At 37.2% G+C, this 27,241-nt stretch overlaps 1 protein-coding gene across 1 annotated transcript in view; it reads right to left on the bottom strand.

The window, feature by feature from the left end:
* The window catches only part of SYNE1 (spectrin repeat containing nuclear envelope protein 1), a 389,799-nt gene that overhangs the window by 287,420 nt on the left and 75,138 nt on the right, over positions 1 to 27,241 (bottom strand). Inside the window, exons 4-9 of the mRNA XM_045188911.3 lie at positions 15,328 to 15,423; positions 12,284 to 12,367; positions 7,241 to 7,333; positions 6,196 to 6,374; positions 3,189 to 3,385; positions 650 to 759 (exon numbers count right to left, since the gene is read on the bottom strand). Of these exons, the coding sequence (XP_045044846.2) occupies positions 650 to 759; positions 3,189 to 3,385; positions 6,196 to 6,374; positions 7,241 to 7,333; positions 12,284 to 12,367; positions 15,328 to 15,423 (759 nt within the window). The remainder of the gene's footprint in view (positions 1 to 649; positions 760 to 3,188; positions 3,386 to 6,195; positions 6,375 to 7,240; positions 7,334 to 12,283; positions 12,368 to 15,327; positions 15,424 to 27,241) is intronic.

Raw genomic sequence — 27,241 nt, forward strand, 5'->3', positions numbered from 1 at the left:
GTGTTTATATATATAAATGTTTGGACTCACACCAACACATTATTGTTTTTCTAGAATATGTTCTCTCCAGAAGGTCAAATAGAGATAATTTCTCTTTTTCTAATTTTTTCATTACAACGAGCATAGGTCATTTGAGCAGTATGAAATAATGTAAATATTATTTAAGCTATTGAAAGGCTAAAGAATCTAACCACAGTGGGTAATTAGGACTTTTCTAAATTTGCCTTGTGTGATGTGAGCAGCAATTTGTATAAAGAAATCTGAAAGTCGAAGTTCATTTTCATCAGATTGAGCAGAACGAGGGGACTTGAGATCTAGATGCACAAGTAAGGGGTGGGGATGAAATCCCTACCATCCTAAAATTCCTAAAGTGGAGCTTCCCAACACCAATATCTTGCCTCGATTTTAATTCATCAGTATTATATATCCAGCATTTATTAAGAATGTTTTCTCTATCATGGCCAACAAACAAACAGGAGAAATCTCTCCCGGTAATAAATAACCTCCAAAAATCAGTGATATCTATTCTTTGCTCAGTTGTTCTCATGTTATTATGCATTACAATTTTTATTTTTTGGAACAGCATGCTTCAAAGTCCGAATCCCTTTCGTTGAGTGCATACCCGTACTGGAAGATAATGAACACTTACATCAGGCTCTAGCCCGTCGGGGCCTGTGTCGTGGATGTCGGGGTAATGTTTCAGAAACTGGGCGACGTACGTCATGATTGACTTCTCATCTGGCTTATCCACGTCCACATCTGGAAGAACCAAAATCAAGCGTGAATACATTAATTCACATTATAGTATGGTGATACAAGTCTGAAATCTAGCCAGTATATCAGGGACACTGTCCTAAAGGAAGAAGAAAAATAAAGGTGATATTTAGAGATTTTGTGAGGGGGGCAGGGAACAAGTGTAGCCTGAATGACACGTGGTGGAAATTTTATAATTCATAAAGATGACATATTAACTAAGAGCTTTAGGAAAGTAGTATTTGTTTCCTCTAACTCTCAACATTAATTGATCAAAACCCTGAGATACTATATGGTTATTCAGACATTCAGTCTAGTTAATAAAATACAAATATTAGGTACATTTCAGAACTACAATGAATGGGCAGTATTTAAAACACAGGTGTGGCACTGAGTAACAAGTGACTATAAAGTTTGTGTAAATATTTATGGCCAAATATATACCCCCCAAAATCCCACAAATTTTGCTTTAGAAGAAAGGAAGATGCCATATGCTCAATTCCTTAGAAAGCCTTTCCATTGTTAAGCGTTCTCTCTAAATTACTGTACTTTGAACAATCAAGTACTTTTTGAAGGCAACACAGAACCTAAAAAGATTTCAGTCATTGTCATTTTAAGTTTATAAATGTTTACCTAATAAAATTAGTAAAAATCAGTAAAAATTTGTACAACGATATTTATACAAATTTAATAATTATGCATGGGGTAGGACTATATGAATAAAAGGTGTTGAATGTTATAAAAAATCTTTTAAATATTCTTTTTAAAATAAATGAAAGAAGTGATAGTATTTTAGAGATTAAAAATATAAAATGTGTACCTACAAACAAATAAAACAAAAGAAACAAAAAATCAAAATGGAAATATAAAACTGCCCTAATATTTTGTGATATTCCTTGTGCTTTGAGATATAATTTCTCAGGCTTATCAATGTGGGATCTAAAAAGTTGCAACTTAAACAACTTGAAAAGAAATGAAGATAATGTATTCTGGAATCTGTCAGATGGCCCAAAAGTGATTTTAGAAAGGACAAGACCACTGATATAGAAGATGCATGTGAAGAATGAGTAACACAAAATGTGAAAATAGAAAAACAACATTTAATATATGAGTTCATATATGCCTTTAAGTACATAAGTAACTAAATCACAAAATAATTATTATAATAGATTTTGTTCTGTTTAATCTATATCCCTAAAAGTTTATACATTCAAGTTGGTAAAATAGCTTTTTGATAGGGAAGTTCTCATTGGGAAAATAAAGGATCACCTTACATGGGATAGCCTGGGTTTGGGCCATCTCATTCTCTGACCATCAATGAAAATACTAATTCCTCCAGTCCAGTGGATATACAGAAACCATTTATACTCTCCTCTCATCCCATTCCAGGAAAAATTTGAGCTCGGGTGCATCCTCTGAAGTTGAGGGCTGAGATAAGGGTGTGGCTGTCCCCAAGTGCACTGGATACTGTTGGGTCTTTTTGTGCAGAAACAAGGGGGGAAGCCCTGGCTCTCCTTGTGAATCCAGGGGCCCAAAGTGGGTTCCTAAAGGGCTAGGGGTCACCAGGCTGCTCTGCCATCTCAGAGGAGACTAACTGTAAGTCTCTGAAACTTACTCTTGGGAACACAAGTGCCTCCACTGAGATACTTTTTTACTGCTAGAAATGTTCATTCTGAAATCTCACCTTTCAAAATAACTCGCTTACACTGTATTTTCACTTCTGCATTCATTAATAAAATTTCCATACATGCCAACCCAAATATGAAATGATCTCTAACATTTGGGAAATTCACTTTGACACTTTTATTTTAATATAACAAACAACTCAGTTTATTAAAGTTCATTAAAGTCCTCAAAATTGCCTTTTGAAAACGTGGAAGAGTTAACTCCATTTCTAAAAAGTCTTCAAAACCAGAGCCTTACCAAAATGGTTCCCAACAACTGCGATGAAAATATTGACTAATGTAGTTTTCCTGATTGTGTAGCTTTCACTTGTGTAGTTTTCCCAACTGACAACCAAAACACTGGGTGGTTATCAACATTTCTAAGTATTTAATAACTGATGCTTTTAAGATATGATCTTAGATCACTAATAATTTATTTTGTTCAGATTCTTTGGAGTTACACAAATGCAGTGACATTGCTCCCCCTCAAACACACGCTTATAAAACTTTCGTTCCACCCATAAGTACAATGAGTACAGTTCACCTCACCGAGCCACTGATGTCAAAGTGTTATTTGCAGCGATAGAGCTATATTTTGCTCCCAAATGTAGCAATAAATATTTTCCCAAAAGAAATTAGTGCAGGAAGATACTATTTATTTGTGCTTTTCTCACATTTTCTAGCCTCTCATAGAGTCTTGAAAGTCATCTTTAATTTCTGGTTGTAAAACGTACAAACTCACTGACTTGTGTCAACAACTATTGAACAAACCTTCGGGATCCAGTAATCTGGGGATCCCCAGTTCCGTTTCAGCGATAGTAAAAGCTTCCTCCAGGTTTTCTCGGTTAGATCTTCCTTTCACCCTCTCCAAGTCCACGAGTTCTGGTCGAATAGCGTGGATGACTGAATGAAAGGCAATCCCATTTCTCCAACTCCGCCCAAAGTCCTTTACTTCTATACCAGTCTGCCTTTGTGAAATTAAAAGATAAAAAAAAAGAATGTCACATTCTGAATACAAAACCTGCATTTTTCTCAAGGCCTCATGCAGAATCCAATGCTAATTAGCAATAAATGATATGTGGTTAGCTATATCAGTTAACTGGTTTTGAGAAAAATTGAGCAGAACAGTATTTTTAGAGGGTAATAACATATAAAAATTTGGTTTCTATACTTAAAGATTTCCATATTAGATTTTTCAGTAATCGAAATACTCAATTTAAATCACATCTTAAATAAAACTAATTTAAGTAAAAATCTCTAGCAAAATAAAAAAGGATACAATTATAAAAACATAATTTTTGAAAAAGTATCTAACATTTTTAATGAGAATGATAAGCAAACTGTGTTGTACATGAACAGGGCATAATAAACATCAAATGAAATAACATCACTCAAATCTCTTTTCTTACCCAATGTTCTCAAAATTTCTATGAATTGTAAGATAAAACATATCTGACTGATAAAACCAATTAATATCAAAAGTTGGCAAATGCCCTTAAATTTTATCTCATAAACTTAAGATTCACTTTCAACAATGTTTTACCAAAGCACATTCAGTTTGCATAAAATATATTATCCTAAATACAGCATCATTTGATCTAATCATTGGCTTCCTAACTAAATATTTAAAAAAAAAATTTTGTAAGACTCCAGTATTCGTAAAGTAACCTTGAATCTTCTCCTAGTTCTGTTAGAGTTTCTGTCTTTGGTAGTACATATATAATTGTTTTTTCAGTCATCCTACTGGCCAGTATCCAACCAGGCTGAGCAGAATGTGCTGTTATCCATTCCTTTGTATATTTGCCTCTGGCTTCATCTTACCTTCCTACCTATATTTTCCCTTTGCCCATATTTTCTTATTTTGTACTCTGAGTCTCATAAGCCACCTCAAAGTATTTTTTTAACAAAATAAGGTGGGATATAAATAAATAATTAGCTGATAAGTATTCATTATATAATACATTTCCTGATTTTCTTGAAATTGTTTATTGTTCAAGACGTTTTTGAAAAATAAATAAATAAAATGTACCTCTAAATATTTACTGTGTTGGAATAATTTAAAACATTTCACTACATTTTCTTCTATATTTACTGTTTGTGAACACACATACATTGTACTCTGCCTCATATTAGATCAAAGTATAGATGATATTCCTGAAAAGGTTGTATTAGTGTAAGTCTCTCATTTAAGAATCTTAGATGCAAAAAGTGATGAAGTATGCATAGTGTATGGGCATTTTTGACCTCTAATAATACATATTACTAAGTTATTTTGACTGGATCTGATATATATATCTTTGTTTGCTTATATTATTAATTTTGTCCTGAAATACAACTATTTTCTTTTCCTTAGTTGAAAATAAGGCAAGCTCTCGTTTCTGAGAGTCTGTACTGTTAGTACATGAAATTGTTAAAAAGTAAAAGAGAGAGTGGGGGGCTTAACTCTCTTATGTTGCTGGAACACATTTGATTTACTACTCAAATTTTTCAAAATTGTATATAAAAACTCACGTTAAACACAAAGTTGTATTACAACAACACCATGGCAAAGGCCACAGCATGCGGTTGCCAGTCTCCTCCTTGTGCACCTAAACTGCAGTGGAGATTGGACATGCGCACTGCAGGTGGAATGCAACAGCCTAGCAGCGTTGGGGGAGGGGCTTTTCATTGCGTTTCTACTACAGGCTTTCAAGAGCTACAACGCTTTGCTCTCAGAAATATTTTTAAATGCAATTTGATTTAAAAATATGCCCCAAGTTAGAAAACCACCAACACACTTCAAAAATTAAACAAAACTATATAAATTAGTGACAGTAATTATATTTTCTTTATGCCTGTCTCTCCTTAGTTTTGCTTTTCAAGTACTTTAAAAAGAGAACTCCCTATGTTTAGTGCCTCAATGTTTTATAATGGTAAGTACTTGTTTACAACTATTTTCCAGAAATAAAGAATGCAATTCAAATTAGGTTTAGGCATCCAAAACAAAATAGAAAGTGAGTTAATTTTACATGTCGTTTAGAAAATCAGACAAAAGCACAACTTCTTTGTGAAGGCATCTTACCATTGACCACACCTCTCCACGAAATATTGGTATGATCAGTGAAAAATTCTACTGAAATTGTTATGAAAAGGTACTTCTTCAGAGTAGTACTTTTCTATCCACAATTACCACATAAATGTACACACATGTCAATTTATTTTACCTAGAAGGAAACAAAACTAGAAGCAAATTATCCATCCATAACGCTGGAGTTGACAAAGGAACCTACATTCCAGATACATGATAAAACCAAATGAAAAAAATTAAAAAATAAAATTGCTAGAAACTTGGAGGAAATAACAGCAAATATAATATTTCGAAAGGTGAGCTTTAGTTCACATTATTATTAAATGAACCCAAGTCTCATAACAAGGTAATCAAGTTTAAATCTCAAGTTTATTTGTGTAAAGATTTTTTAATGGGAGTAAAAGTCCAAACAATGACTTAAATAGAATTAGCCCTCATGTGACTAACCATAGTGTAGGGATTAAATGACTTAATTAATCAGGCCCCATGACGTGACGAAGGAATTGGCTTTATTACAGCACTTTCCTAGAGTATTAGTGATGATTTATGTGTATATTTTAAGTCAAGGAAAGAACAAAGCAAGACCTGAATGAAAGCCACTCATTCAAATGTCTCTTGAGATGCTGTAATCATTGGAAGACGGACACAGTGATAAACTGATCACTCAGATTATTCAAGGGTTTCAAATGTATCCACACTCCCGGTACTTACTTGGCTGCTGTGTATTGAACCCACTTTAACAAAGCCTTCTTAGCATTTCCTTGGATCTTGGTGGCCACCTTCCGTTTGCTGGGGGGGCTGGCAGTCTCCGAGCTGGCCATGCTGTCCAGGGAGGATGTGCTGCTGGACAGGGACTGCAGCTGCGGCAGGTTGCTGGTCAGCTCCTCAATCTGCATGTGCGTTAATCATCAGTGAAACCAGAGGAATTGTCTTGGTTCTTCTTTCCCATTAGTTTTACTTTTCCAACTAACAATGGCTTATCTTATTACCCTTAACATTGCTGACAAAATGTAAGTTCTTAAAGGACAGGATTGACATCTCACTCTGCTTGGTACTTCCCACTGCATCTAAAACCGTGCAGAGGTAACTTACACGCAGTAACAAACACTCAATAAATACATGTGGCTTAATAAGTCAAACCTAATGGTTACCCAAACCATGGAGCGCACAACACCAAAAGTGAAGCCCAGTGTAAACTGTGCACTTGGAATGACAAGGCTGCGTCATTACAGGTTTTTTAGTTGTAACGAACATACCTCTCTGATCAGGGATGTTGGTTATGGGGTGGCTATGCGTGTGTGGGGGCAGGGTCATAGAGGAAATGTCTGTACCTTAGGCTCAATTTTGCTATAAACCTAAAACTGCTCTAAAATCATGAAGGCTAGAACTGTTATTCTGGATGGAATGGCAAGCTAATTTCACCCCTTAGTGTCTAATAGGAATATAGGAGCGCCCTTCCAGGACCAAAGACAAATTTTCTGAACTTCCTGTTCCAATGTCATGTTCACTGTGTCCTCTCCACTTTTCCTGTTGGGGACCTATACCAGAGTTTTTGGGGGGAGTTCCATGTATGTAACACCTTTACAGGGAAGAAGAGGATTCTGCTACCAAAAACCAATGTATGTGTGAAGGTCAGATTTCTGCCAGCTTGTGACTGCACCCCACAAGTATGACAAATGACAGCATTATTAAAATGTCCACTGTGACTTCCCTCCATGACATTATATCAGCTGATAAGGGAGCTGTAGCACAATACCTGGAAATAGAGAATAATGGTCCACACCAGTCCAAGAACTATTGAGGGTCGGCCATCAGCAATATCAGTGGCGTTAATGTTGACTAGTTTAATCTGTTTAAAAAGAAAAACTGTACTAGTAATGTACTGGAAGACGGTAACCCATTTAACTACACTGCAATGAGCACTCTGTTAGACATCCGGAAGACTTGGCCATGCCTTTGCAGCGATACACACGAGGGAGCAGGGGGGGCTGTGATGAAAACAACAAGCACATGGTTTCAGTGGGGCTTTCAGGAGCATTCATCAGGTGCACACAATAAAATCAACTCCAAAATGAAATGAAACACTTTCAGTTGAAGAAATACGGTATCAGGCAAGTAATTACCCACAAAGTGCCAGACAGAAAAAAAAAAGTGGTTATTCTTTACGTTCAGGACTTGACTAGAACTTAAATGAAACCACGAAGAATAGTTTAAGAAGATGCACTTACTTTGAGGTTTGTTACCAAATAGCATGAAACTTATGTTCTCTTTTACCTATAAAAGCCAGGAGTTAAAAATTCTGAAATTTGTACTAACCGGTGATCCTCTGTACATGGACTGACATGAAAAGCAAAGGGAGAAGATGATATACAAACATAAATAACCTTTGAAAATCAAACGTATTTGTTCAAAGGGAATACAAATATAGGCAGTAAATTTACAGCATTATTTGGAGAATGCATTTTAAAGACAGGAAAATCAAGAAAGAGTAAAATGGAAAAAGACTGTTAGTGTCCAGTTTCCTACTTTTGGGCACCGATACCTTTAAAGTATTCAAGACACATGTTAATCTGCATACCATTGTTTCCAATTATTCATTCCAAAGCCTTCCTAGCTATCAACGATGTTATTTTGTAAGTCCTAGCAAAAGGATTTTATCTCAGTAAATGTCTGTAGAATACAATTAGAACTGCTCATCAACCTTTTCATAATCCCTAAACAAATACAAAAAAATATAATAAAATACTCAAACTCCTCATTTAATAATTTTCAGCCATGATTTCATGAGCTGTTTTATTATTAATAATAAAGTTCAGAACTTTGAAAAAGTTTTACTTTAATAAATGTTTATCAGATACATAATCATCCCACACTTTACTCTTGAGTAATTAGTTTCAATTTGCTAGTTATCCATTAAGAGGAGTAGAGTACAAGCTAGCATAAAAATCATTGGAAATAATTTGTTCACATTCATGGAGCTTTGTTTCCCTGGCAACTTCTATTCATCATGTGCAGAGACAGAAAACAATTGAGAACTGACATAAATGTCAGCTTATGTGTCTACTTGTTTGAAGGCTAGCTCTGTGTAAGACCTATAATATGTCTGTGGAAAATAAGAACCTTCAAATTTTGTTAAACTTTTATAACAGAACCTATTGCAATTTTTATAATCATTTTGATTCTTTTACATCTTCTCTGGAATTTTGTCCACATTTATTTTAATATTCATGGACCACAAGTTTATAATATATCCTAATAAGCATAAGATCACAGTCCACCCTCTGTATCCTTGGGCTCCAACCACCAGTCAAAAATATTCTAAAAACATAAGTTTTCTTGCTGGGGACATGTACTGTGTAGTTAGGCCCATGATGGGTAGGCTTACACAGACTTTTTTTTTCTTATCTTATTCCTTAAACAATACGGTAAACTATTTACATGGTACTTACATTGTATTAGGTATTGTAAGTAATCTAGAGAGATTTAAAGTATACTCAAGGATGAGTGTAGTCACATGCAAATTCTATGCCATTTTATATAAGGGGCTTGAGCATCCTTGGACTTTGGTATCTTTGGGGTCCTGAAACCCACCCCTGACAGAAACCTGAGAGAGGCTGTAATGCATTTCATAGAGGACAGATCATTTCCTTTTCCTTGTATGTCAGTCTTTTAAAAAATGTGATTGAATTTAAGTTGATTTTCCTACCTCTACCCAGCTCTAACTATACTATGGAGGTAATATATTCAGTGTGTAGAACCTAATGATCTTTTGCTCAACTTGTGAAAAAATGTTTTTAATCATTATTTTCTCTCCTAAAAATTGTGGTTACACCATGGATTGACAGAGCACAGGTTTGTTTGTTTTTTGACTTCCTCTCTTTTGCAAAATCCTATTAAACTTACAAAAAATTCTTAATAGCCTAGGAGGTGGGATGGGCATAGAGAGATATCCAAAGAGACTGAAACATTTCCAGGAGCCAGAAAGAGGATGGAATCACATGACTGAATAAAACCGGAGAAGAATATTGGACCAGTGGTTCTCAGAGTGAGCTCAGAGCAGCAGCAAACACATCACTGGGCACCTCGTTAAGAATGCAGAGCCTGGGACTTCACCCCAGACCTGCTGAACCAGAAGCTAAGGCAGTGCCGACCGAGAATCTATTTCAACACAACCCCCAGGTGGTTCTGATATATGTCAGCATTTCAGAACCCTGGACTAGATCACTGTACTTGACCCACATAATCTGGAAAATTTTGATTTTGCAAGCCAGAAACCAGGATGGATTGAGCTGTGTGTCCCCCAAATTTGTACGTCAAAGCCTCAGTCCACAATGTGACTATTTGGAAGTATGGCCTTCAAGAAAGCAATTAAAGTTAAATGAGGTTGTAAGAGTTGGGCTCCAAATTACAAAAGGCTGAATCTAAGAGTATTGGTACAACCATTTTCAAGGAAAATAGGCAATGCCTAACAAAACTATGTATATACTTACCTGTAGATCCAGCAATCACACTTCTAGAAATTTCCCCAGAAGGTGTAATTTCAATAACGTGGAAGTATGTATGATAGTTATTAATTGCATCATTGTTTCTGCATGAGTAATATTAGAAACAATCTGACTGCTCATTCTTAGGAGGGTGGTTAATAAAGACTGGCACATCCAGACCATGGGATACTATGCAGCTGTGAAGATGAATGAGGAAGACCCCCATGAACTAAACTGATTTGGATGATTTCCAGGACATGCTGGTAAATTTAAAAAGCAAGTGCAAAGGTACATCTATAGTACACTTCCCTCATGTGAAAAAGAGGGAGAATATGAAGCTATATCTGCTCATCTGTGCAAAAGATACAGACATGATAAATGAGAAACTAGAGAGACTACTGATCTAGGAGAGTGAAAGGGAGTGAAAGGGAAGGGAATGATAATGGATTAGTAAGGATGAGGAAGGAGTGGTGTTTCTCTAAGTATAACTTTTACTATTAGAATCATAGTAATGATCTCATTGCCCCAAATTAAAAAAAAAATAGTCAACTAGAATGTGTGTGTGCAGGCGGGGGGTGGTTATCCAAAATGGAATAGAACTCTATTTCAAATGAATAACATAGTCACACTAAAAGGGATGGGAAGAACAGAAGTAACCTAGGTAAATTTGGGGAACAGCCTTTGACTGGCTATTGCAATGCTAAGGACCAAAAGAACTGCACAGAAATACTGTTCTCCAGTTAGTAAGTCTGTTTCTCACAGGGTTATGGGCTAGCAATCCTGAAACTATTTTATGTGCATACTAGGGCTGAAAAATAAGTGAGTATATTGTAGATGAGACCCATAGTCTCACTGTAAAAGAAAGCAGAAACAAGCGAGGAAAGCTAGAATAAATCTTGTGGCACTGAATTGAAATGAGAAGTATCAGTTTGAACTGCTAGTGTGTGTGTGTATAGATATAGATATAGTATTATATATAGATATATACTAGATGTATATATAATAGTATATTATATGTACTATATATACTATTATACCATTATATTGTGTGTGTGTGTGTGTATGGCTATATATGGCTATATATATATGGCTAGAGAGGAAAGGAGAGGGAAGGCAGAGAGAGACCAGGTTAGTAAACATTCTCTAGATCTGTCTGTTGAGAGGGCCCAGGAGCAATGAAATCTCAGTAGCAATGAGCGCACCTAGCACCCAAATCTTGCTTTCCTAATGATGCCATTTGCTAATAAAAGGATCAAAGCTTCCTTAGAGAAGTAGCTGATTCTAGAACTGGGGCAGGGAAAATACAAGATAAACAAGAGCCAACCTGAAGAAACTTTTAACGACCAACAATTTGAACAAAATAACAATAACGATAGTACTGAATTAAAACTATAGAACAAAATAAATATCCATGAATTTATGTGAAAATAATCGAATAAAAATAGAGGAAAAAAGGAAATCTTTTCTTACAGTACAATTCCCATTAATACATGTATAAGGAATGAGAGAAATATATAATTACCATTAAGCAAACGGCACAGAAATGACTACTGAAGGCAATTGATGCTAAAATTAGTGAGTGAAGTTTAAGAATAAGAATATTAGCACAATCTCAGTTATCTCCCTAAGTTATTTCTCAGCCATAATATAAAGAGAAAATAAAAATTTTACCAGACAAGAAATACAGGAAATGACCTTACCATTGATGAAGATTAACAGGACCAGCGATAAGACCTATCCGTAGCCTATAGCCACTAATACGATGCATGGAGAAAACACAACATCACTTCCCTGGAATTCTTGCAAAACATGTATAACTTCAGTATAATCATGAAATTGAGAAGCATTCTTCAAAATAACTGACTGGCAGTTCTCAAAAGTGTCCAAGTTATGAAAGACAAGGAACGAATGAGAAGCTGCCATAGAGTGGAAGGAACAAAGGATCAAATACAAGGTGTGTGACTGCATCCTGAAAGGAAAGGAGACACTGGAGCAGAAGTGAAGAAACCAGACTAATGCCTATGCGTTGGTTAAGAGTGTCAGGCGGTGTGAATTTCCATATTTTGATCATTATACTATGTATACATACATGCACTGTGTATCAGTTCTTACATTAGAAGAAGCTAAATGAAGTATAGACATGAAATATCTGTATGCTTTTTGGCCACTTTTCTGTAAATCTAGACTCATTTTACAATAATATTGCATGTGTGTGCTCAGTAGGTTATATGCAGTGATTTTACTCCATGGATGATATTAAAAGCATCTGTTGCCCACACCTTCTTTTTCAAGTGTTTTGGTTTTGTTTCTCTTACCTTCCTCCCTTCAAGGAAATTGAGAGCAGTGCCGATGTTAGCCACAGCATGGATTCGCTTCATTCGGCGTCCTTGTTCACAGGGCTGTGAAAGGAGAAGATGGATAGATCAAAATGCAGAAATTAAAAAGATAGTTCAATAAGAACATATTTAAAAATTTTCAAAGACGCTTAAAAAATCTATTTAGGTGTATTTAAGTACACTTTAAGTACACTTCAAGAATAACCAGCATTACTCAATTTCTGTAAAGGTTAGCAGATACACAAACAGGCACTGTCCAGCCTCACAGCACCTTGAAAGTGCATCAGTTTATGCAATAAAGGCATTCCTTCCCAGTTTCTCTGTTAATGCACTTGCCTTTCTGGTTTCCCTGTGTCTTAGAACAGACATTCTCAAAGTCCCTGTGTTGTCTCCTGAGACTGCCACTCATACTCATATGTGTTAGGAAATATTTACATGAAAAGTACTCTTGCTGCATGTGGAAGGGCATGGGATGTATAGGAAATCTCTGTACTTTTCATTTTGTTGTAAACCTGAAACTGCTCTAAAGAATAAAGTTTTTTTTAAAAAAAAGTACTGTTGGTCACTCACCGTTTTTTTCAGTTATACTGACATGAAAGGTTATTGAGAATATCATAACATTTCTCGGTTTGGATGACCAAGATACATGCAGCATACAAGCCAGGGTTAAAAAGGAGGACTGTGAGAATGAAAAAATATTATTCGCACAGTAGGATGTTCTGGTTACTTATGTGTGAGTTACTAAAACTTACCGCGTGCTTTCCTTGTACTACAATGTTAATTTTAGACCTCAGAACAAGTTCAGAGAGATAGACAGCATTAACCTCCTTGACACTGACAGGCACCAAATGGGTAAGTGAGGGGAAGTACCTTCTCCATGATGGCATAGCTGGTAAACTGAGCTCCTCTCTGTGACAATCGACCCTCAATAATCTCCCATTAAAGCTCCAAACCAAGGGTCTTTTAGTTTCCAATTAGAGCATACCAGGTAATACATTTTTATGATATGACTTTAAAACAAATATTTAAATAACTATGCCTGAATGAGTAGGGCACTTATACAGAAGTGGGATTCTTATGTCAAAACTATAAACTTCTTCTAGCATCATTTAGCATGGCAGTTAAGTGCCCATGAAGGTTTCTGTATACCGATGGCCAAGTATAGTCACAAAATTATATGGACACTCAGCATAATATGCTTCTTAAATACGCCCATTTGAATTGTAATGAAGTTTCCTTCAGCCTTCTAGGAAATAAATTAATTCAGGAGGATATGTGAAAATGACCAGCTATATGTGGCAATCAAGGGAGTATATATTTCAATTCAGTGACTCTTACATCTTAGTGTTAACCCAATTTATGTAATTCATGTCTATGTCTATATATTCCAAATTGGCTATTCATATGTCTTACTCAATTTCCCCCAAAACAGAGCCTAAGAAAATGACTTGGCTGCTTGTAGGTTATTGGGGAGACAATCCCAGGTAGCAGGAGTGAGGATTTGTGAAGTGGGGAAGGAGGCGAAGGCAATAAAGGGTTCGCTCTTGAGGGCTCCACAGTGGGCAACTGGGCTCGGTCCCTCGGGGATCCCTTTGGGCACTCTATGAGATCTGTAAAATATGCCTCGGAACCATTCCTCCTGCAAATGCTGCTCTGGAGCATTTATTCATGGACTCTCATAACCATTGGCTGTGGATCCTTTGGGACCATTAACTCACCTATACTTGAGGGCTGCCTGGTGCTTGGATAAGCCCTGAGGGAAGAATCCCAGAGATATGCTACCAGTGCATGAGAGCAGATGCTGGCAGAGGGTTGGGTACCATCCAGCCCTGTGTGGCTGAAATCACATGTGAGCAGAGATGGCACCCGGGGGCACCGAAAGCATCTGCTATAATATGAGTCACATTAGATAAGTGACTTACACAAAATCATTATCACTTTGTAATTTTCAATAAACAGTGCTCTTCCAGAAGTTATTTGGAGGACTTCCTTCACAAAATTAACTAGAAATTTATGTTCAGAAAAAAATGATTTTTAAATAGCTAAATTATCCAAGTAATAATGATTGTGTAATTCTTGTCAAATGCAATAGATAAAGAAAAAATATAAGTGCTCCCAATTTTAGATCTGTGTCTAGTATGTTTCACAACATCATGATGAAGACTATTTCCTGAGCTTCTTTCTCTCATTATGGGAAACATCTTATAAATAGTTTATGTTTGCAAACTACTTACTTCTCTACTGCTCTGAAATGAAAAAAAATAGCCAGAAAAAAATAAATATTTTACTACCTGAGTAATGTAGAAAAATATATTTACAGCTCACTGTCAATATTGTTTTTCACTCAGCAGTTTTCGCAGTGCAATAAAGCAAATGATTGGGCACGTGCTGTTCCCATGACAAGTGACTGTTGCTGGAGGATGTCCACAGCTTATGAAAAAAAGGCCATTATTGACTTCAGCTTACTTTTCAATAAACAGCTATCTAAACACACAGGTATGGGCCAACAATCCTTTCCAAATAGTAGCCAAGCACTGGAAGTAAGGTAGATGTTCGTTTGCAACTAAGCTTCCTGGATACCATACAGGTGCAGTAGTTAGCCATGACTGACTGACCACTGAAAAAGTTCTCTGGTCTTACTTCTAAGGTTCCTACTACTACATGCAATGTTTTATTTTTTTATTTTTTATTTTTTATTGTTGTTCAATTATAATTGTCTGCATTTTCTCCCTACCCCTCCTGGGATTCTATCCTAAGAACCCTGAAACACCAATCCAAAAGAACCTATGCACCTCAATGTTCACAGCAGCACAATTTACAATAGCCAAGTACTGGAAGCAACCTAAGTGCCCATCAGCAAATGACTGGATCAAAAAACTATGGTACATTTACACAATGGAATTCTACGCAGCAGAGAGAAAGGAGGAGCTTATAACCTTTGCGACAGCATGGATGGAACTGGAGAGCATTGTGCTAAGTGAAATAAGCCAGGCAGTGAGGGACAAATACCATAGGATTCTTACCAGTTTCTGCCCAGACAGGACCTCCAGGAGAGCAAGCAGCTTAACACCATCCTTCATGTCTTCAAAAAGGTTTTCTACCGCCATTGGGGGTTTCCGCTGTAAAATAAAAAGTGAATAAATGCAAAAATTGCTTGTCTCTTCCTCGGTCATACCTTTGCTCCTCACGGTGGTGAAATTTGTAGGAGAAACTTCAAAAGTACCCACAGGATTTATTTGGGAGGTGACTGGCAATTACCTTCTGATATTTCACATGCATACCAGCATCTTTCTAGAAAGGGATGTGTGACAAGGGTGAGAGAATGTGGAATAAGGGGCACTGTCAGTGTAAAAGATGGGAGACATTGAAGCAGGACCTAAAAGGCGGGCAGGAGGTGCCCCAGTTAAACTGGAACAACCTTCCAGCTTCACCAAGCGAGCATATCTCCAGGGCTTAAACCAGGTGCTGCACTTCCATAGGATCCTGCCTCCCAGGTAGCCTAGCTGAGTCACCTGCCACGGCAGCATTGGCAGCTTGGCCAAAGGCACAGATTTCATCCCCTGAGGTTTGGCTGGCTATGTTCTGCTTCACAGCCTTGAAAACCTTCTCCTGCAGAGCGGCACTGAACCCAGGGGATCACGAGGGCAAAGGTGCAGACTGATCAGTGAAAACCTGTAGCCACTACTGGAAAAAAATAAGTCGAGGCCCACTTTCAGTTCACAGAAGATCTTTTATTGTTTATGAAGGTCATTAAAACAGTTAATATACTGGGGTTCATCAAAATTGAATTAAGGGGTATCTTGGCTTAGAAGAAAGTAAAGAAGCGATGATGCCAATGTTGATGGGCAATGGAGAGTAGGGGTCCTCAGGTTTCTCGTAGAATAACATTTTTTTCTATTTATCACCTGGGTTCAATCTCTATAGCTTTCTGATTCCAACTCCTGTTAAAGACCTGAGGCTGGATTCCTGACTTGCAATTAGCTTTCTTTAAAAAAGAGAAATTTCTATGTAGAGATATTTAACTGCCAAATGTTTTATTGAAATGTGACTTTTTTCTCTACCCACTGATATGAGGCATTTATATTTCTCTTATGACTGCATGAATTATAGTCTCTGAGTGGTACAATTCTAATTTTAAACACAGTTTTCTCTTTTTATAAATTGAACGGCTGAATACATTTAGTTCTCAAGCTGTGAAATACATGTTCAAAAATAACAGTTTTCATTTATAATCATTCTCTTTTAAATTCCACTGTTGACACTGCTTATTATTTATACAGCAAAAATGTAATAGTGAATTTATATTCTAAGCATATAAATTAAATTTTTCAGGATTAAATGAGCCATTACAATGAAAACAACTCAGTGCAATAAGAGTCAAAATTGTTGTACGAGCTATACATGATCATTAGAAATGTGGTCTACTTATGACTGCAAATGCCCATTTGTACCTTACAATTTTAAAACAGTGGAAAATGAGGAAAAAACTCATACATATGTAACATATTCAGTGAACAAATACAAATAAAGTTTTTTTCATATTGTGTTCACCTGAAAATGTATAAAGAAAATTAAGCAAAGCAGGGGATTTTCATGAAATAGTAAATATTCCAAGAAATTTGACACCAAAAAAAAATAATAAATTGCATCCATACATCCATTGTGCCTTGAACATACACAGGTCTCTGCCACTCTGAAGGCCTTTTGCTATTGACCTCATGCTGCCTGTCCTGTTTCTCCTCTTGTATCTCTGCTGGTACTCACCTGCTTCCTTCCCCTCCAGCTGCTCCTGCCCAATGCTCCTGGGAGAGGCCCTCATCTCAGCAGAGACGACTGACCAACAGTTCAGTGGCCCACTGGCCTCTCTGCTTTGGACATTGCTGGTACCATCCTCCCCTGGATCTCTTCCTCCCCAAACCTCTTTGATCAGCATGCCTGGCTTATGGGCCTCTTCCCCTCTCTCTTGCTTTTCTTCCTGTATTATGGCCAACGACCAAACTCATTCTCAATTCCCCCGGTCTTTGCAAAATTTTGCCTAGATGGACACAGCTCTTCATTCATTCCTTAAGCTATTTCTCGTAAACATTGTTGAGCACATGGCAGGCACCCAATGTGTGTTGTTGGCTGATTGACTGAATGAATGAATATGGTTTTCTCAAAAAAATATCTTTGCAGGCCCTAGGTCCATCTTAATGGATCTCTAAATGTGGTGTATGTGTCTATGGGCAAAAAAAAAAAGGTCTCCCGGTTCTAGGCAATCAAAGACTGCAACACAACCCAGACCTAGAAGTATCTTGTTTCCGATGCCTTGTTCACACTAGGAATTCATTAAATACTTGTTGAAGGAATGAATGACTTTCTCAGTCTGTGCATGGAAAAGAAGAGTAGGTGGTTTTTATTTGAACGCAGATACGTAGAATACCTTCACTTTCCTCGTTTTCTTTTTAGCAAATTCCTGGTCAATTTTCACCACTTAGTTTATAGTTAATCTTTTTCAGGTATCCAACTAGAATTAACTGCTTCTGTCCTAAGTATGCTGCTCAGGTCACAAGGATCACATTCCTTTGTATCTAGTTATTCACACATCTGTGTTCCCAGGAACTCAATGACTGGGTTTCTTGAGCACAAGGAAGAAGTTGGGTTATCTTTATATGCTGAGTACCAGGCACCATGCTTACCACTAGTTGTCACCAAAAATGAAGATAGGGACTAAAGCACACTCAATAGGGATATTTACAAATAAATATCTTTGGACTCTTAGGGAGATACACACAAATAAAATCACAATGTCAAAATTTCTCTTTCCATAGGAAATCGGAGTTGCTTCTGAAAATTTTCCCATCAGTGTCTTCCTACGTGGAATGAGGAGCCGTGGTCTGATGGCTATTCACACACAAAATAGAAATCAGAAGAAAATACGTCTGTTTTCAGTAAAAATTCTAATGTCAATTCAATTTGTGATATACAGGTGTTATATTTTGCCCACACGGAATTATGGGGCCTAGCATTATGCAATCAGTTCTTTATTTAATATCTCAACAAGTAAAAGAAGGAGAAAACAAACCTCTGGCTCACCTTACGGCAAAGAGCTGGCAAAAATAAATACCACTGAATGATCTTTGTATTTCTACAAGCTTGATTTAATTGCATATAATATAAATATTATGGGAAACAAAAAACCCGCCCATTTATCAAAAATTACGAGAGCATAAAATGTTCCTAGTAATAATTGGACAAGTTTTCTTATCCCTTTTTTGCCTAAAACATTGTTTACACACAGCAAAGGATTAATTAGGGGGATTTTTACTATTTTTTTTGGTGCAACATTTTAATAAAAAACCTTCCAGCTACAATGTCTCTCCTGTCATGTATATAAACACTGATGGCACCAATCCAATGACTTTGGTAGGATTCAGGTCACGGTCCTGGAGGCCAACAGGGAGGGTCAGAGAGGAGGGTAGCTTATTGGAGCCTGACTTAATGGAAAATAAACATAGTGTGGTTTATTGCTCACTAGTTTGCAATTTTATAGATAGAAATCTATAAAGCACTTTTCAGAGTCACAATTATGTCTTTTATTGTTAAAATTATGAGAAACTTTTTTGTCCAGTAGTTGGGAAAATTGTATTCCTCTTGGCCCAGTCCGTCACTTTGGGATTTTCCGCAGATATTTGTGCTGAATCTGAGGTGGCTGGAAGAATGGAAGCTCCTGACCGGTGAGAGGAGAGAGAGACGGAAGTGGGCGAGAAGAAAAAGAGGTACTTGGCTTCTGTGGCTGCCCCCTTCTAGAAGCTCCCCCTTAAACTTAGGTTTCTACTCTAAGTTCTGGCTCTAAGAGGATCGCCTGGTCCCTAGGGGTCTCCAGCACCTCAATAAAACTCACATACTCCGTGCGGGGCTGTGCTTTGGGAGCTAACTCATGATTGGAGCAGGCGTCACAGAGTATTTCTCTCTCTTTCTTTTACTGTCCCTTTCTTCTTGCTGTGCAGCCCCTTTAATGACATGTAATGAGATTCGCTCCCTTCCTCTCAGGACTTAAAAGAGCCCCAGTGTTTCTCCTTGAACTTTATGAACTAGGAGAATGCACAGGTACCTTTGACATAATCTTTACTGTTTCCTGCATTTGGGGAAAATAATCTATTCTCCAGCATGTGTGTGTGTGTGAAAAACTTGTGTCACTTTACTAGTCTATAAATATCAGCACATAGTTAGTTAATGCTTTTCCCTATCTATTTTCACACTTTTATTCATCAAAGGATGGCCATGTTTCCTATGCCACGTGTTGATTTTATGCCCTTAGAAACAATTACGTTAATTAGGGGAAAGCATTAAGAGAATGATTTTGATGAAAAATATATCAGACACAGCTATTTGGCATGAAGTAAAAATTTAGGAATCCTCACACTGTGTTGATGAGAGGTGCATCTTTAGGGGAACCTGATTGTACCCTCCAGAGATTGAACCTCTAGAATCGTAGAGCCCCTTAGTGACAAATATAATGTAGCCATCAAAGAGCTATGTAGCATGAACGACTCAGTCTTCTGTAGAGGAAATGACAAAATCACCTATCCCGTGCCAGGAGTCACCCAGGTCCTCATTTGCCATCAATATTTTTGGTCTCAAAACAATTGGGCAGTCAAAATGCTTTGTCCTCTTGGAGAAGAAGCTCTCAAAACTTTGTATGACACACAAAAAATAGCCATAGCATTTTACTTTCAAATAGTAGATACATTTCCCAGGGTTTAAAATGTGTAACTGCTGGGTATCTACCCAGTGATGCTAGTAGAACAGAACTAGAAAAAGCTTCCGTGTGTCCAACCTTTTGTTGTCTCTGGGCCACACAGGAAGAACAAGAGTTGTCTTGGGCCGCACATTAAATACACAAATACTAATGAAAACTGTTGAGCAAAAAAAAACCAGGTTTTAAGTAAATTTATGATTTTGCGTTGGACTGCATGCGGCCCCTGGGCCCTGGGTTGGACACCCCTGCACAGCCAATGGCACAGATCAACTCTTTCCTCCAGCAGAGACACACCACTGTTGAGCATGGTCAGACATGCCGGCAATGACACAGTCACAGCCTGAGATACTCCCAAATGGCGTGGAGAGCAGCCCCAAGGCAAGGCTGGCTCTCAAGGTGCGTTCTGTGCACACACAATGGCCTATCATTTCTAGAGCCAGACAGACCCCTACCTCTGGTTTAGTTTGAGGTAGGAACTCTTTCCCAGGCTGAAAGACAGTATATGGAAAAAAATCCCATCCAGGACCAGTCTAGAATGTTTGCACACTCTGATGGTCATCTGATGGGTGGGAGCCACGAGCTAAACAACAGGAACAGAGAGAGAGTGGGACAGGAAAAGGGGTTGACTGGCAGATGTGGCGCCAATTACCTCCCCAAAGGCTGGCAAAGAGCCCACCGTGCTGAATGTCTCAAAAACACCCAAGCAGCCTCAGAGCAGATGGACAAAATCATGATTCTGACTGCTGACAGTAGCCAAATAAAATTAATTCAATATCTAAAAGGTTCTTCCACTTTATTCAGAAAATCAAATTAGATTTTCCCAATATTTCCAAAAGCAAGGTGAAGTAATTTAAAATTATTATGTGTGATTGTTTTTCTTCCTTTCCCTTCATAAAAGCACTATTGTGATTATTTTCCACCTCTACTTGGCAAAAGTGAGAAGATAGTTCTCGTTCTTTCCTGTTTCCTATGACAGACAGCATAATCATTTCCACTTCCTTAATTACTTAATTCAGCTTCTAATAAATACCCTAAAGACAATAACTGGTGTCCAACCCAACTTTAAGTCTGCTTGGAAAACTCTGCTCTTAACACTTTTCACATGTAATAAAATTCTAGTGTGTATAAAAGAAGCCTATTCCTCAAGTTATTTGTTTGATTCAGTTTAAAAGATAAACTTGGGGTTATCCTTTACCTCTTTTTTTCATGCCCCATAGCTGATCCATCAGCAAATATTGTTTGCTTTATTTTCAAAGCACATCAAGAATCCAACCAAATCTCACCACCTACACTGCTCTGTCTTGGTTCATGACACTGGTCTCTTGCCTGGATGACTTCACAACCGTCTAATTTACCTCCCAACATCTTCCCTGGACTCTTTCCAGAACAGCTTCCCCTGCCATTAGGATATAAGTGCCATATTGCAGGGATGACTTTTACTGTTTTGTTCATTGCTACATTCTCAGTACCTAGAATCCTGCTGGCATATAAATACCATACTGGCATATATATTGAATGAATGTTCAAATAAAAAATATATATTTCTAAAAGAAGGAACTTTGACAAATGTTATCAAAATATTTATTAATCTGAATAAATGTTACTGGAACTATATGTTATCAATAAATTAATATATTATATTAATAAATTAAAGATTTATCTTCATTTTGCAATGCTAATTTTCCTTCATAATCTTTTAGTTACATATTGGGAAATAACTAATTTATCAGTATGTTGAGGATTATCAAGCTAAAGTAGCTTTAGAAAAATGACTAAAGAATGATTTCTGGGGTGGATTACCACATTTCCCTTTTCCTCTTTGCTGCTTTTTCTCCTCACCTTAGTTCATGAATGATCCCACCAAGCTGCATGCAGGAAACAGATGGGAGAGAAATGCCATTCTGAAAGTGTTTCCATGTTATCTTTTAGTGCCATTGGTGGAAAGACAACTGAAGAAGAACAAAGCAGCCCCCAAAGTGACATTTTACAAATATCAAGATGTCAATCAAAGTCGTTATTAGACTGGGTTATTTAAAAAAAAAACATGGAAAATTAGGAGTGTTCCTTTTAAAGAAGTGTATGTATCTAACATGTTATTAAAACACAATGTGCTCTTAAGAGTTGAATTGTGCCCCCCCCCGACTAAGATACGTGAAAGTTTCAACCCGCAGTACCTTAGAATGGGCTCTTATTGGGAAACAGAATCTTTAGAGAAGCAATCAAGTTAGAATGAGCTCATCAGGATGGGTCTTAATCTACATGCCTAGTGTCCTTATGTAAAGGGGAAATTTGGACACAAACGCAGAGAAGCAGAGGCAGGAACTGAACTAATGCAACAAATCAAGGAATGTCGAGTAATGCAGGCCACCACCAGAAGCTAGGAAGAGGCAAGAAAGAATTCTCCCCAGAGTCCCAGAGGGAGCCTGGCTGTCTAGCTTCAAGAATGTGAGAAAATAAATGTCTCATTTTTAAGCCACTGAGTAGGTAGTACTTTGTTATAGCAGCCTTAGCAAACTAATACAGACCCTAAATAGTGTTTTATGGTTTTTCAGTTCTTCTAAAAAGGGAGGAAATGCTTGCGCCATGCCTGAGGTTATCTGAAAATTGCAGTATTTAAAATGTTCAGTGCCTACTCTTAATAGCCGCAGAGATCTAAGGCAGGTGGATGGAGAAAGGACTGTTTATTGCATATTGAAAGAGAATCTCCATTTATAGAAACACTAAACAATGGTTATTTGAGATTCTCTTCCCCGCAAAAGACTTATTGCCAAACTATATATTTATTTCACAGTCACTATCATAAAGAATGAACCAAAGGCATTTAAATACAAATATAACATTCTCTTCTATTTGTTAAAATGAGAGAAAATGTGAAACTACAAGCATTTAGCAATAATATAACCAATGTTAATGTCAAGATTACTTATGCTATCTTTTTCTAATTAAAAATCTAACTTATCACCATTTTTATGAAAATACATTTTCAGTTGTTCCCTTTGGGGGCCAAGGTGGCACTATACAACTACGATAGCCTACAGATCCTGCATAAAATGTGGGAATTCGCTAAGATAAACAAATTTTAAAATGGAAAAGAAGTAACATCTTTTGAACTGTCAATTTTAAAAACATTTATTCTTACATAAATTTATTCTAAAATGCAAACTCTTCTATTAGACCTAAAACATGCAGCCATTCAATGGGAAACCCCTCACATTCAAGTCCACCCCTCCTCTGTCTTCCTCTTTTTCCCATCCCAAACTTAGGTGCCTCTATACCCATTCTTCCTATTCCCACTCTGGTCTCAGAGCGTGGGGGGAGGTTTTCCTTTGGTACAAACCTACACCCCGACCTGTGCTCTTGATTTCTCTCCCACTCTGCCTCCTTGGGAGCCTGTGTCTTTAAAATAAAAATGTCTTTAAAATTGAAAGATGTGTAGGGGTGGACTGGGTCATTTCTGACTCTTTGTCCTTCATGATTCCCGTTAATAACCCAGTCCACACCTACAGATCTTTCAATCTACCCACTTTTCTCCATTTCCCCCACAACTTTAGTCCAAACTGTCTTCATGTCCCATATGACTTATTGCAACCTACTCTACCGCCAATCTTACTCCTCTCTCTTCTAATTTATGTGACAGAGATGGAGAGAAGTAGAAAAATGGGGAGGGGGGAGAAAGCTTAAAAATAAAGTGATTGAGAGAAACGTTTAGGACCAGAGTGATCATTTCATATTTCTGCTTAAGATTTTTTAAAGCATCTCACTGCCCACGACACAACATTCAAACTTGCTTGATGACTGCTCTCAGTTCTCTCTGTTGCCCATCCACTTCTGGAACCCCCATTTTCCGGTATTCTTGAATTTCTTCCATTTCCTTTACTACACCATGCTCCATCTCACCTCTCAACTTTTAAAAACACTGGTATCTTCATCTACCCAACCCCAGGTCATTACTCGGGCTCCAGCTTAAATGTTTCTTCCTGTGAAAGCATATTCCAATGCTCTCCTTTAGATTATCTGGGGGGTTGGTTGCATTTGCCTTGTGCTCCCTGACACCCAGTGCTTCTCCGGTGGAATTTACTGCACTTCCTTGTAGTTGTTTTTCTTCTCTGCTGCTAGACTGTCAGTTCCAGGGTGGCATGGGCTGTACTTGTCTTCGTTTACCACTGTATTAACAATGTCTAGCACAAAATAGAGGCTGGAAGAGTATTTGCTGCTTGAAGAGCTAAATAAATAAATAACAAATGATGCGTGGGAGTATAACACAACAACAGTGCCCAAGCTTAGGGGTCCTGGGATTGGGTTATGTGACCTTAAGATCATTAATTAACTGTAAACTTCAACTTCCTAATATAGAAAATGGTGAAAATTATACTTATATTGATTATTGTTGTGGGTATTAAATAAAATAAAAGATAAAATTGCTAAGGCACAGTAATGGCACATGGTAAAAGTTCAATAAATGGCAGTCCTGAGTGTTAGAAACATTTTCAGCAATGATTGATGGGAATCTGGAGCTGAAAGAAGACCTAACTTTGAAAAACCATCACTCAAAGTCAACTTTGGGCTAATTAAAAAACAAATTCTCCGTGTTCTTTCATGGACAGAGCAAACAGAAGAGGAAGATTCAGATTTCTTTTTGAAAAGGAAGAAATTATAGTCATGTCTACATGTAAAGCCCCTTCCCAAGACAAATTATCAGGTATACAAAATAAATACAAGCCTCTAATTTTTGTTATTGTTACATTATATGGATAATTCATCATTTGCAATGTTGTGTATAGTTGCAGAATCATAAAGACTTCAATTTGAAAACAAAGCAAGCCAAAAAAAGAAGAACTGATAATTGTATCCACAAGCTTGATTCATCTACATATATAAAAACAGCACAAAAACACAGAAAAATCTTGAGTTTTTTCCTACTTTTAACAAGATTTTGTTTTCAGATAAACATGTTTTTGAAGACAGACTGCTTATTTATACCCAAGGTCTTCATATTGCTGTCATAATATTTATAGATAATTGTAGCAATGGAATAGGATGTCATTAGTAAAAAGTTTATCATTTTAATTAGAAATAGTTCATTAGTCTGCAACTAAGCAAAGCAGACAAGAATAAAAATGAAAATTTCCCATTAAAAACCCTCCTGAAATTCATCCCCGTGAAGAATCTTTTGCACTCCTCCCAATACAGCTCCAAAGATCCAATGATCCTTGGACAGAAGGATCAATTTTTTTGTCTTAATCAATTCATCACCCCACCTCTTAAACCTGCCACAACCTATTATTTAAGCTATTTTTGTCAATGGTCAATTTACAAAGAAGATTTTAAGAAAAGAGATATAAAGTTTCTAAATAAGGAGTCTTTTAAATTGTCCTTTAAAATAAAATTATTTTTACCTTGTGTGCCTGCCACCCAAAGCAATATACACATGATGTATCATAGAATTGTGCATTCGAAACCTATATAATCGTATTAATCATTGTCACCCCAATAAATTTAATTAAAAATTAAAAAGAAAGAGAAAAGTATTTCTTAGTTTGCTTAAAACCTTTCAAGAAAGCATTGTAATAGCAAGACATTAACAAAATTTAGGATGAAATGTTTTATCATTTTAGATTAAATCCACAAAAAATTCCCATAGCTGTTATGCAAAACCTCTCAGACAATAGAGATTCTACAAAATATTTACAACCCGCATTCTAGAAGAGAGTTGAAATTCTCATTTTTTCCTGTCAATTTAGCACTGTTTTCTTATTCTTAGAGATTAAATAACTTGTCATGTTACATAGCATAAGTAATAGGTGAATTAGGACTAATATCTTGAGTACCAGCATAAAAATATTTTTGACATGGGCTGTTGTAGAAACTTTATTGGTAAAGGCCAACAGAAAATTGTAGGGGGAAAAGCACAATTAAGAAATAAAATGCATTTTAACTCTTCTAGATGGCTTGGTTGTGAGATTTTCTGACATAATTCCAAAGCACAGAATTATGTACAACAAGGATTCATTACCATACAAGGAAAAATTTGCTATGAAAGAGAAGTTCATTACTACCTCCTCCTGGACAGAGTACTCCAGGACATCTATAGGTTTGGAACTTGTTCTCATGTACTTCAAGCCAGACTTAATTAGCTTGGGGCCTGTTATGTATTGAGTGTGTGAGCCCTGCATCCAAATGTTGAAGTCTTAATCCCCAATGTAGTGATATTTGGAAGGGAGGCCTTGGGAAGTAATTAGGTGTTGATAAACTTGTGAGGTGATGCCCCATGTCAGGATATTGGAAGAGGAAGAGAGACCAGAGTTCCTTCCTTCTCTCTCTCTCTCTGCCATGTGAAGACATAGCCAGGGAGAGGGCCCTCACCAGGAACCAGGAAGCAAACCACTTGCCACTTTAATTTTGGACCTGCAGCCTCTCAAACTGTGAGAAATAAATGTTTGTTGTTTAAGTGCCCCAGACTATGATATTTTGTTATAGCAGCTTAAGCTGACTAATGCTGCTTATAAATTGATTACGTATTCACTGGACAAAGTAAACAAGCAAACAACACACCAAACCAAGCTCAGTCTTACCCACCAATGGCTTTGGTTATTTAATAAGCAAAAAAAAAAAAAGAGGAAAAGTTGGCTTCAAGAACCTCTGGAGGCCCTGACCAGTGTGGCTCAGGGGGTTGGGTGTCATCCTATAGACCTAAAGGTCGCCAATGTGATTCTTCATCCTGGCACACACCTTGGTTGCGGGCCAGGTCCCTGGTTGGGGGTGTGCGAGAGGGGACTGATGGATGTTTCTCTAGCACACTGATGTTTCTCCCCCTCTCATTCTCCCTCCCTTCCCCTCTGACTAAAAATAAATAAATAAAATCTTAAAAAAATAGAAACTCCAGAGGATAAAGAAAGACCTGGAAACAGGTTAAGTTGGGTTTTTTGTGGATTATTTTTTGTGAGAACTATTTTTATTCTAAGTATGGCTTTGGTCTGCTCTGTGAATGGAAACCTATTGTCAGGGGAGATATCAGTGTGCTGCTGATGGGTGACCAGGAGCCAAGGACCAAATGTTTAAGGAGCTGTTTTCATGAGAGATTAGTGAGACTCTGGGTATGGCATATGCTACTGTGGATTGCAGCTGACTGAGGGGGGGTGCACATATGTGCACATGTATGCATATGTGTGCACACATGTGCTTGTTGTCATGTCCAC

The sequence above is a fragment of the Desmodus rotundus genome, chromosome 11 (assembly GCF_022682495.2).
Source record: "Desmodus rotundus isolate HL8 chromosome 11, HLdesRot8A.1, whole genome shotgun sequence".
NCBI classification, from domain to species: Eukaryota; Metazoa; Chordata; class Mammalia; order Chiroptera; family Phyllostomidae; genus Desmodus; species Desmodus rotundus.